At 36.4% G+C, this 12538-nt stretch overlaps 1 protein-coding gene across 1 annotated transcript; it reads right to left on the reverse strand.

The window, feature by feature from the left end:
• Nucleotides 1-594: 594 nt before the first annotated feature.
• Nucleotides 595-11935, reverse strand: LOC131435256 (rho GDP-dissociation inhibitor 1). Its single transcript, XM_058602939.1, has 5 exons — nucleotides 11557-11935; nucleotides 6883-7068; nucleotides 6714-6823; nucleotides 6535-6649; nucleotides 595-2034 (listed from the first exon to the last, which is right to left on the reverse strand). Exons 2-5 carry the CDS (start codon nucleotides 7064-7066, stop codon nucleotides 1838-1840), a joined length of 606 nt encoding a protein of 201 aa, XP_058458922.1. The 5' UTR covers nucleotides 7067-7068; nucleotides 11557-11935; the 3' UTR covers nucleotides 595-1837.
• Between the last annotated feature and the right edge of the window lie 603 nt (nucleotides 11936-12538).

Below are 12538 nucleotides of genomic sequence, written 5' to 3' on the forward strand. Positions count from 1 at the left end.
AAAGAGAACACGACAGGAACGGTATTGATTTTATGATGGAAACAGAATTAGCACGAACCAAATTAAAAGAGCTTTTCCACGTACACCAGGCAATGTATTTGTACCAGGCTTGAATATTTAAACTAATCAGTAGTCGTATTTCGGCGGTCGGTTCGCTTTGCGTGTCACGCGTTTTTTCTTCTGTGATTGAATTTTGATTTTATAGCTTGCTAAAGCCATAATTCACTCTTTTTTTTTGATAACGGCCAATAAGCCATCCATCAACATTCACTTTGAAGAGTAATTTCGAATGACTCGGCACTCGCTGAGAGTAATTCATAATAGTAAACGGCAGAGAAAAGTTTTCTCTTTCGTCTGGTGTTAAATTTAATACTCTATCTTTCAAAACTCGCTAGAAATTTCTTTCGAAAGTAGAAGTTGACCGGTGGCATTGGCCGTTTTCGAAAAAAAACGTGAAGAAAAAAGGAACGATAGCTAGATGAGCAACAAGCCAAAACAAAATTGTCACTATTGGCGATCGCACAGCTGACTGATTAGAGGAAGTGATATTACAACCTACGATTGCTACAAAAAACATATCACTAGAAGTGTTACTTTCTTTTGAACAAGTTGAGCACAAAACTGACTTTATTCTTTGAATTATATGCACTAATGCAAATGTTTATCGGTTCTATTCGGTTAAGGCTATTGGTGTATGGGTTGATGTACTTCGACCGCGACCAATTCTTGCAGCACAATCAGATGATTTATAACGTACTGTATGTTTGATTGTTTCCTGTTGTATGGCATTCAATTCTGCTTAAACTATTGTGGCCGAATTCTAATTAAAATGGCTTATAGATAATTCAAAATAATATTGTCATAAATGCAACATCTGGCCAATCTACTGGTGGTTGATGGTTGGTTTTAAAATGAACAAACATACGACAAAAGCACTATGGTTTATTTGTGTTGTTTTACTTTGCATGGTTGTAACAGGTCAAATCTTGCTATCATGATTGAATTGTATTGATTTTGTTCGGTTTGTAGTTCTTATATTATATAAAAAGGTAGCACTTTTGGATATACAGGTTTCTTTGAATACAGTTCAACGATTTTATTGCTTTATGAAGCAGACTTTTGGCAGAGCATTTATACGACTCGTAGTGGTACACGCACCTAGGAAAGGGATGTGAGCAAACGTAAACATTTACTTACTACAGACTGACCTCAAAACGGCGAAAATGTTTCCTACTCACGGAACATCTGATATAGTCAAGAAATCTAAACGAGCAAAAGAAGCGACAATAATACCATCTTTTTAATACCGTTAAGACAAAACGCTTCGAAAGCTTTTACACTTACTAACCCATTACATAGCTTGTTGAATGGTTTTGCATAGCAAACGAATTATAGCAATGGTGATAATAGACACGAGGTGTATAACAGTCACATTTTCATTTAAGTTAATTTGCATTTGCTGCTGCTGCTTAACAAGGGTTTGCATAACGCTTGCAATTGAGGGTTCCGATTTTCTCCGCATGTTTTTTTACTATCATATTTCTATCATACATTTATAAACTTTACACTGGGTATATTACTCCTGACTACAATTGGAAGCGGCGGTAAAATTGTCTCATCACGAGGATGCTCATTACAATATTGTTGATTCCCTCTTTTTCGAACTATATGCCTACCCGGTTCAAGGCGCACTTTAACAAAGCCTAGTACCCGTCTCTCTTCCAATAATCTCCACTACAAGTTGTTAAATTTAGTCTTAGTAAATCAGTTTGTATATAATATTAACTTGTTGATAGATAGTTTTATACATCGTGTGTTTACTCTCAAAATAAATTCATTACTGCCAGTCTTTTTTGATCTCGAAACTCCAGTCCCATTTGAGGTGCTCGTTCTTATCGTCATCGGTAAATAGAGAAGTCACCGAGTAGGTTCCACGGGCCATCATTCCGGACGGTGCCTCCTCGAAAGGGGTAGTGTAACTCTGGATTTCCTTCTTTGGCGGGTACGAACCGACCATCTGGGTCATTTTGTCCACTGATTGAAGGTGTGACCGGTTCAGGAAAGGTAGAAAAATAATTACCCTTGGTGAATGTTTATTGCAATTGCATACAAAACGGTAATGTAGGAATGGCAGTGTTTGTGTTATTTTTCATGCAGCGAAAAAGCGATCTACAGCTAGTTAGTTGCGTTAGATAGTTTGTAGTACTAGAATGATGATGTTTTCAATAACTGTTCACATAGAAACTCAAATGATCCAATATGTTTTTCAAGTAATTTATAACTACGTAAAAGCAATGATCTAAACTCAACTTTCTTGAGCAGACGGTTGTCGAGTGCGAGAGTGTCAAGAGAACTGTTTGACATTGTGTATAATGAAATCGCTAATGTTTCTCAACCAGGCACGATACACCTGAGTCCACACACAAAAATATACTTCATCCTAGGGGTCAGAGTCATTTCGCCGAAAGCCGTTTCGCCGAAAGGGTCATTTCACCGAATAACATTTCTCTCTGTTTTCTTCCAAAAGACTTCTAAATAATATCATGTAATTAATTGTAATTAACATCAGATTCGGAAGATGAAATTGTGAGTATCAATAGGAGCAATACGTGTGATTCTCAAGAGCGCTATTTTGGCAAGGAACGCAAAATATCCAAGAAGAAATATCTTACCGGCTATATCCAAAGATGTATTCAAATACAGTTTATTTTACATTATTTAAAGTTTTGCATGTACTGCCATTGCTAAATATTGAAACATTGGCAAGAAAAAAAAATTCAACCTGTACATTTTTAGTTACTAAAACGTACTTTTTCATGCGTGGGACAACTATGCGAATATTTTTCATATGGGACAGACGCAACTGGATATTTTTTCAAATTTTACTGAACTAACTCCAAATTATTTTGCGATTACTGAAAGTAGGGTAAAAATACATATTAACCTAACTAAGTGGCTAACTCAAAAGTGGCCAGCACCCATATAGGACTGATATGCGAGTATGGATAGTGTAGAATTAGTACAAATTTGCAAAGAATTACAATAGACCTAATTTGTAACGTAATTCAGTTTAATAAAAAAAAAAATTAACAATTCGACCGGTTGGGCAGCGAAACGTTACATTGTTTGGATTCATCTGATTAAAGAAGTGTTAATCTACCTGGTCATGCTGCAATGACCGAAACGAATAGTAATAGGAAGGAGCAATGTCTAAGTTACGCAGCCGGTGAAGTAAGACTTTTCATTTTGATAGAGCAATGCTTCATCTTCAAATTTCCTTTTTCAAATCAAAATTGCCACTTTTAAATCGCACAAACCACTTCCGACACATTCGTTCAGCTATAGCATGCTCAGCATCCAAAATACTATGACTTTCGGCGACTGTTTGATTATTAAAATAATGTCACTATTCGCTAACACTATTCACCACAAAATTCGACTTTTTCATAGTCGGCACGAATTTTTTTTATACACCAATTAGTTCCAATCAGTTTTTTTTGTTTGCAGACAATAAATGACTCTAATTTCAGAAGCTGACATGAAAATTTCTATTCATTTCAATTAAGACGCTCGAAGCAAATGATCACTAGAAATTGTTCTTTACGTCATTTACGAAATCTTTAATCCCGACCGATCATTTCATCAGTAAAAAACCCTTCTTAATCCACCTAGTGGTGTGATAATGCCTTTCTCTTTCTTTAAAACTGTCTCATAAAAACATTTTTTATCTTTTTATTAAATACTTTGTGACACTAATTTTTGACATCAATTGATTCAGATTGAATCGAGTAGTTCACAAAAGCATTCTTCACTGTTTATATCACATAGTAGGCATCATTTTTTCAACCAAGCGCTTGACATTTGCGTTGCCTATTTGTATGAGAAGAGTGATGCTAATCTCAAAGAACCCTTCTTAATCCACCTAGTGGTGTGATAATGCCTTTCTTTTTCTTCAAAATAGTCTCATGATTTTTTTTTATCTTTTTATAAAATAATTTCTGAGCCAATTTGGGCTCATTTTTTATTTTGATTTTTGCCTTAGAGAAGAGTGATGCTAATCTAAAACACCCTTATTAGTCCACTTAATGGAATTTTCATAGATCTTGAAAAATCACCACATAAAACCCCTAAATCGAATATTTTTTTTTTGATGCCATAAGTCTTAGAATTGCATGAAACGTCGAGATTTAGTGCGAATTTTTTTTCGAATAATCGACTTTCTGGGACTTAGAAAAAAAGAAAGTCGATTTTTTCAAACAATTTTTTTTAAGATGACACAAAATCTCGACGTTTCATGCAATTCTAAGACGTTTGACATCAAAAAAATATTTTCAATTTCGAAAATCTCATGTTCCATATGGTAATTTTTCTAGATCGAAAATCTTCAAACCTTAACCGCCGGGTAGCACCTTACCTATGTCTGATTTAGCTCATTTAGCTTTTTTCGAGGTGTTTAAACTTTTGAACAATAGCGCTTAACGAAATTAGAGGTGATCCCAAAATATTGGCACCCTTATTACATTAGAGCGATAAAAAACAAAGTGTTTTGTCGGTTACGTCCCTTATACCATTATATCTCCGGACCCAAAAGTCACAGCCATTTGATATTCGAACTTGATCAATGGCCCAATAGTAGCTTTCAAACGAGCATAAATTTGTTGAAATCGGTTCAGCCATCTCCAAAAAACTTGCGCGGTAAAAAATCAACACGTTTTGTCGGTTACGTCACTTATACCATCATATCTCCGGCACACAGAGTCGCAATCATTTTATATTCGAACTTGATCAATGACCCAATAGTAGCTTTCAAACGAGTCTAAGCTTATTAAATTTGGTTCAGCCATCTCCGAGAAACTTGCGCGGTAAAAAATCAACGCGTTTCGTCGGTTACGTCACTTATCATCATATCTTCGGAACCCAAAGTCTCAATCATTTGATCTTCGAACTTGATCAATGGCCCAATAGTAGCTTTCAAATGAGCCTAATGTTAAGTAATGTTAACCGGCCATAAGCCGGGGAATAAATAATATAAAAAGGCTAAAATTCAAGATCACAGCAGAATCCAGGTCCAGAGTTCAGTGCTGCATTCAAGTTTAGAATTCAGTTCTGAACCAGAATCCGGGAGCCTAAAAAAAGGTTGATTTAATTGTTCACCCGGCCTGCCCGTTGAAAGAATCGTTTCGGTCTTCAAAGGTTCGTTTTTTTGAGTTTTGGCCGTTTGAGTTTCGGCTTTCTATGATGTACGGCTTTTTGTGTTTTCGGCCTTTTGTATTTCGGCTTTTCGTATTTCGGCCTTTTGTTGTTTAATAATCCAAATCCAGAATTTAGTTCTAGAATTCAGCTCCCGAATTCAGGTTCAGGATTCAGTTCCAGAATCTAGCATAATAAATTGAGTTTCAGAATTCTTGTCCGGAATTCTGATTGGATATTCAGTTTGGAAAATCAGGTTCAGAATGCAGTTCCCGAATTCATTTTTTGAATCCAGGTCCAGAATTCAGTTCTAGCATTCAGCTCCGAAATTCAGATTCTTTGACATCAAAGAAACTGAAGTATCCATTCTATTCGTATTCACGTTATTCGGTTCTGTCTCTGACATTACACACCCGCCTTTCTACAACTACTACTAAATTTTGCAGAATCATTAAAAACAATGCTTTGTTATGAAATTTAAAAATGAAGAGTAAAATCTCTGATCTAAACCGTCACCATAATATAGAAAATCGAACAAAGCAAAGCGCACACTTATTCTATATCAAATTATGACATGCAGATTTCAATTTAATACGAATTTAATTAATCCTTGAAGCGTCCAAGCTAGTTATTTCTATTTGCGGTTTGTGATTCATTGTGTTTTGTGTCAAATGAAAAGAATACTGATTACGTTATTATCTTATCAACATGACTTTTACTATAAGAATCGAACAAGATAAAATAAACCATAAACCGAACAGATAAGAATCAAAACTTTAGCGCACAACGCTCTACAAATATTCGGAAGTCGCTGTAAACTACTAAGCAATAGACTAACACGAACTTCTCGTATTCTCTTACCATGAACCGCTAGGTGTCGGTATATCAATGAAGAGTTGAAATAACAATTTGTCAAAAAAAAAAATCACGATTCCCGTTTGTCATGGCGGACAAAGAGACGATAACACAACAAGTTTAAGAACATTGCAGTTAGGAATATTAATTGACCGGTGTTAATTCAATTTCAATCTTCAGGGACATGTTAATGAACTATGCCAACAAATTTACAAAAAAGAAGAAAAAATCAACAAATATGTTTCACGCGGAATCAATTAAATAAACAACTTTTGAATACTATTTTAACTGGATCAGAATCGCTATATGACAACTCTTTGTCAAATTATCAACAGTATAGCATAAGCTCATTTTCAATTGATCATTTAAAAAGTATGTTAGTTCGGTTTGATTTAACACCGATCAATTCATCTTTAGGGAAACTGACACCATACTTTGGATTGTTATAATGTTAAAAATTGTCAATGTAAAAACATTAATAAAACTCACCAGGCACACCCATCCTGTAGGTTTTCTGCACATACTTCAGTCCGTGTACAATTTCTCGCTGTACGACAAAATCGATACGAATCTTGTACTGGATACCCTCTTTGATCACAAATACCTAGAGAAATTAAACAAACAACTTCGAACATGATCTAGCTTTTCGGAAGAACTACAATATTTACGTTCTTTTTCAGCTTGGAAATATCACCGGATAGATCCAGCTCCATCGGATCACGATCGGCCACGAGTAGCGACAGCTTCTTGACGATAACTTTACGGGGATCGGAGTCATCTGAAAATAGGAAAAAAAATCACATTTCTACTGAAAACTCAAACTAAACTCAAACTTACCGTAAATAATTTTCTCGCTTTGAGCCTCGCCTAGAAGAGCTTCTTTGTACTTCCGTAAACTTTCGTCCTCTGCATCGGCGGCGACAATTTCCTCGATGGATTTCTGCGGCGGTGGTTGATAGTTGGCATCATGTTCCTCGCTCTCCACATCCACCGGGTCCACGGCTGGTTTGGTAGAGGCCATTGCTGTGGGAAAGGATGGATCGATTAATGAAAACGGAATTCATGATCAATGCCTTACTCTTCACTATACGAGGCCGGCTAATTAAAAAATACAAAACTGATCGCGTAACCTTTTTCTGTCATATTTTTGAACGTTTATAACTTAGTCGTTTGTTGATGGATTCATATAAAAATACCCCAACGTTCTGCACAGTATGAACTTTCGCACAAAAAAGAATCCACAAAACTCTGTCACATTTTTTACTCCATCAATGCTTGCCTTTGTGCAGAGTGGGTGGGTGAAATATTCGCTTTGTTATCTGGTCGATGAATTGTCAACTGTTAGGTTCTCAGAGATCAGTATCGAACCGACTTGCGGGAGAAGGTTGCTTGTAATCGCGACCAGTCGTGTTTCGTACACAACCCTGTAATTTTTTTAATTCGAAATTTGTGTGCTCGTCATATTCAACTACTCACATTTTGAGTAGTCCAACTACTCAGCAATATCGTACTGGATAAGAAATTGCTTTACATGGTGTTGGGTAAGTTGCGAGATCATGCGATTAACTGGGAAGCATTAAACGATCATATAGATTGAAGAAAGAAGGTCCTTTTTTCAACAATCACATCATCAACGGTCTTCTCTAAAGAACACCGATTGCGAATGGAAGCAGGTGCTGAATTGCCCAACGATGACTGAATAAACGTAGTACGATCCGAGTTGCAAAACACCGATACGTCTACGAGTGTCAGCGACTAATTGATGAGAGGAAAGTAGATTATGCGAGAAAGCACCAGCACACCATAAAAAGGAACCTATACAGAAATATATCGTCGAAACTCGATTTAAACGCTCTACAATCACAAAACAATAGTCGTTTTTGCCCTATGGGATTAATGCAATGTTAAAAGATTTTCCCACAGATCTTTCCACTGTCTCTTGTTTTTTTTTAATAAAAATTTTTATTCAGGCCCTTTCGCGTACGCGCTTTACGTGGCCGATTGGCTTACATTTTGTTTTTTTTGCTATTGGATCTCGTTGTCACCTCTAGGGGGAGATGAACTTCCATTTCCATCTAACGAGGATCGATGGTCACTTTGTCCGTGGCTTATCTAATCATCCATTGCTTCATCGTCGGTGTTGTGTGTGATTTCCGTTTTCTTTTCGTTTCCCTTTTTGATCGTAGTATTGGGCTCGTTGAGAGTTGCTGTAGATGCGCCTTGTTGTACATTGGTTGCAGTTGCTGGTTGGTTGGAAGGTAAGTTATTAGCTGCAGCTGGTGTACTTTGTTCTATAGGGGATACTGATGGTTTCGTTGAAGGGGATGCTTCATTGTTGTTGGTGGCTGTCACAGGTGTACTGGGGTTGCTTGGGGTTGGTTTAAGGGAAGCACCGTTGTCCTTTGGTGTAGTTGACTCCTTGTTCAGTTTATCATATGGCTTACCGTAGTGAACAGCTTTTTAGCACTATTGACATGTGGCCATCTGATTGTCATATGTAACAAGTGATTTGCACGGGATTCTTGAATCCTGACAGAAAGTCACATAAGAATGTATAGACCTCTTCAAGCGCATGCGTAACAAACGTACACCATTTAGAATACCGGGGAAAAAGTTCTTTCACTTTTCTTTTTCCATAGAGAGAATCTCTCCGTATTGGGGCATAGTTTTGCGAACATAAGGATCGATGACGCTTGAGGGAAGATCATGCATACGCACTTCTATAGCACTATCTTCCATACATACTGAAATGTTGTACTTAATGTTTTCGTGCTCCACATAGTGCACATTGTTATTATCTTTTGCGAATTGAATTGCATCCAACTCTTTATAAAACTGGATGTAAACATTATTTGTCTTATTGCATTGAAGTAAATGTACACGTTTAATGTCAAGATGCATTTGCTCCTTAAGCAAACCTTCAAGTTCTCGTATCGAAGGTCGAATTTTGCACTGTCTGAAATCATCAATAATTGTATTCTCTCGTATCAGCGGTAGTTTTTTTTTCGTTTGGGTCACTCATTTCGAGATCGTTCTATTGTTCACTACACAATACTGTACTTGGTTTCTTCCGTCGACTGATTTGGATGAGATGTTAACGCGAACTGATACTGTCTTTTGTTTATTGAATTTGGATAGACTTTGATTCGATTCGATCTTTCTTCGTTGGCTACAGTCATATCTCCGGGATCGTCGTTTAGTAAATAAAATCGGTGATCAAACTCCCGAAGAGCTCCTCGCATGTTCCGGCATTTCTCAGGGTAGCCATCTCAGACCTTATATATTATTACCGTACTCCAATTTTTCTCGGAAGGGTTCCTCGTCTTTCGGTAAAACAAAATCAAATCCGAACGAAGTTGGTTAAATGATCTATGAAGTTCGAAGATAGCACCATTCGGCCTATAATCGATGTTATCTTTTGCGCTGTTACGAATAGCTCCTGGTCAAACTATAATGTTGATTTCTCCAAATAGTGATGCACGGTAGGGATAGACGACGCAGTGCAAAACGAATAAATCTCCGTTAGACCGATAATGAGGTTTCCATACAACAGAGCAATACTAGTACCAAGATTCTCTAGTTGTCGTAGGAGAACACTGTTTCGCATTTCGTAATACATTTTTAAATCATCGACAAACGGTGCACCTAGACATTCCATACCAAAATTGACGTCATTGAAGTAAAGAGGGAAGATCAAAAGTCCTAGGTGCCTACTTCGTGTAATTCCGTAGGGTGAAAAACTCTTCGAAAACATCTAACTTAACAAGACGACGAGCTTGTCACGTCTTCTGATCGTATTGAGGTGACATGAATTCTCTTCCTTGCAAGTCTGACCATTCATTTGAGTCTAAGTCAGTGAAAATCGGTTAAGGCATCTCTTAGAAAATTAAATGATTTTCGTTTTGGAGTTTTTGACCACTATTTCCGGAACTTTGGACCGTGAACTGGGAACCGCCATATCGGAAATGAATCATTCTGACCTTTAACTAACAAAACACACTTAATATGAGATTTAAGTGGCTAGTTCCAAAAATTTTGCGTTGGTAAAAGCAAAGCAGTCTTGGCATTACATTTCATTTGTGGAATTCGGCCTTTCTGCTTCAACAGACTTCGCAGCCGATTCTTAGCGTACAGAATCATTGCATGGCTAGTACTACGATCCTACTGACAATATGAATCCTTCCAGGAACAACTGGCTTGTAAGACGAGCGCCGTATGCATTGAACCGCCAACCCGGGCGTTGATGCTCGTGAAACAAACAATTTTTTTACTTTCCACCCTGTTATTCCAGAACTGAATGTCGTATCCACGAAAAATCCATAACATTCTATGGGATTGTAAGACCATTCATTCGAATCTAAGTTTTTTAAGATCGCTTCAGCCATCATCGAGTGAATCAAGTGCATGTTTTTACACATACACACGATTCGAATGGTTTTCGCAATAATTACTCATCTATTTTTTTTATTATTTTTACGTTTCGTCTTTGACTCTTTTTTTTACTCAACTATAAAATTATAGGATAACACTCAGAAAAGTGAATTGGAATATTTTGAATTCTATTACCAAAAGCCAGCGTTAGAAGGCAATTTAAAAAACCTAGGAAAACAGCCAATGTTGAAAAATTCAAAATGTTCTCTCTGTTGTTTTTGAGTAAAACTTTAAAAAAGAAATCAACTGTTTATCGAAGGTGGGAGAAACTATTAACAGATAATGGAAAAAAATATCGGCGAATGTTTCGACATTGGTTTCAATTCCTATTAAGAAATTATCGCATATTAGATAAATTTTTGAGAAGTCGATGAATTGTTAGTTTATCTTTAAAAGGTATGCAATTTTTTCCAGCTTGCCTTCTATATCAACTGAACATATCAACATTAGAAAAGTAAGATTCGTCCTTTGAAAAACAGTTTTGCTAATTAAAATTAAGTTTTTTTACGAAGACTTATCTAGCAATAACGAAGAAATTACTTTCACGTTTTCTAACAATGACTTTGTAAGTAGAATTTGAAATTTTGTTCAACTAATGGACAATGGGACAACATAACCCAACCTTTGAAGTGGTTGCGCCTCGCATGTGGAAATCAATCTTGGAATTTTATAATTTTTCGAGAAAACGAAGTACAACCAAACACAAGAAATAAACAGCTGTTGTACGCAGCTTAATTCTTATGCCTCCTAGTTTCATTAAATATCGATTCATGTTCACGATTAATATAGCAGTTTGATGCGTTCAGCAATTAATTGCTATTATCGGAATTCACCATAGCTACACTTTTAAAACCGAAGAAAATTTTACACTATGTGAATTTTTCGGCATGTGTTTCCACAAACCGACCGATCTAATTTAAGATAATGACGCTTTCCAGCCCCCCACAATCCTCTTGCTTCGACCCCACCCAAACTTGCAGATTATCAGTGTATTTTTCTTTCCTTGTGTCCTATCACCAACCGTGATGAGTAATCATGAAATATCCGTTGCAAATCGATTTCCCTTGTAATGTTACTTACTTTTTTAACCCTTTATTAGTAATTTCGAACACAGTTCGATCAGAAATATGCTTTTTTTCGTGGTCTACACAGTTGCTCCAAAAATTAAACTTTCCGTTCCTTTCAACGAGTATTGCGTGATTTTTTCTTCCTTTGCTCCAGGCAAACGCAAACTCAGAAAAAATGCAGCCGTTATAGGATCCGGTCAGCAAATTAAACTATGCACAACAGAATAAATCGGTTCGATCTAACCGATGGAGTCGAAAAATGGAACAAACACAACAAAATACACGCAATTAAACTCGAAATAAAGAACACACGACCAGAAACACGGCTTTCCGAACACTTTTATGCGCTACCTGGCTGGAGTTTGCAAAAAATATGGTGGATTGACTATCTTCTTCTTGCTGTCAACGAAGTTCAAGTTTCTTGACAGTTAATACATCGCAAGAACAGTACAAGCAGAGATGCCAGATATTTTCATAGAAAATCTGTATTACGTTAAATGAAAAATCTGTATATATCTGTATTCACCAAATAAACGAATTTTGTATAATGAAAATAAGGTGAGGTAATGTTATTCCAAAATTTCTTCGTTTAATAATGAGAAATTCAATAATATACAACAAAATAAAATTTTCATTAAATTTTCATCAACAATCAGAATCAACTAAAAATAATCTCGATTTCATATACTTTCATAATTTTGTCTTGGGAAGTTGATGTTGGATCTAAGCGCTCAACTTCAAATATCGACACCATTTTAAAATTTTCAGATCAGTTTGTGATTTGCCCATTGATTACGAAAGTTTTTTCTCGTCTCGAGCTACCGAAGAGAGTTCAGATGAAAAAACAATTTTTTCCAATTTTATTGTGAAATCTGTATAAATCTGCATTAAGTTAAGAAAATCTGTATTCTGTATGAAATCTGTATAGCGGCCCTTACACGATCATTAAAAGTGTCATTACTACGTAACGACACTTCTGCTCAAACGCTCGTCAT

Source organism: Malaya genurostris, chromosome 3 (assembly GCF_030247185.1).
Source record: "Malaya genurostris strain Urasoe2022 chromosome 3, Malgen_1.1, whole genome shotgun sequence".
Lineage (NCBI taxonomy): Eukaryota > Metazoa > Arthropoda > Insecta > Diptera > Culicidae > Malaya > Malaya genurostris.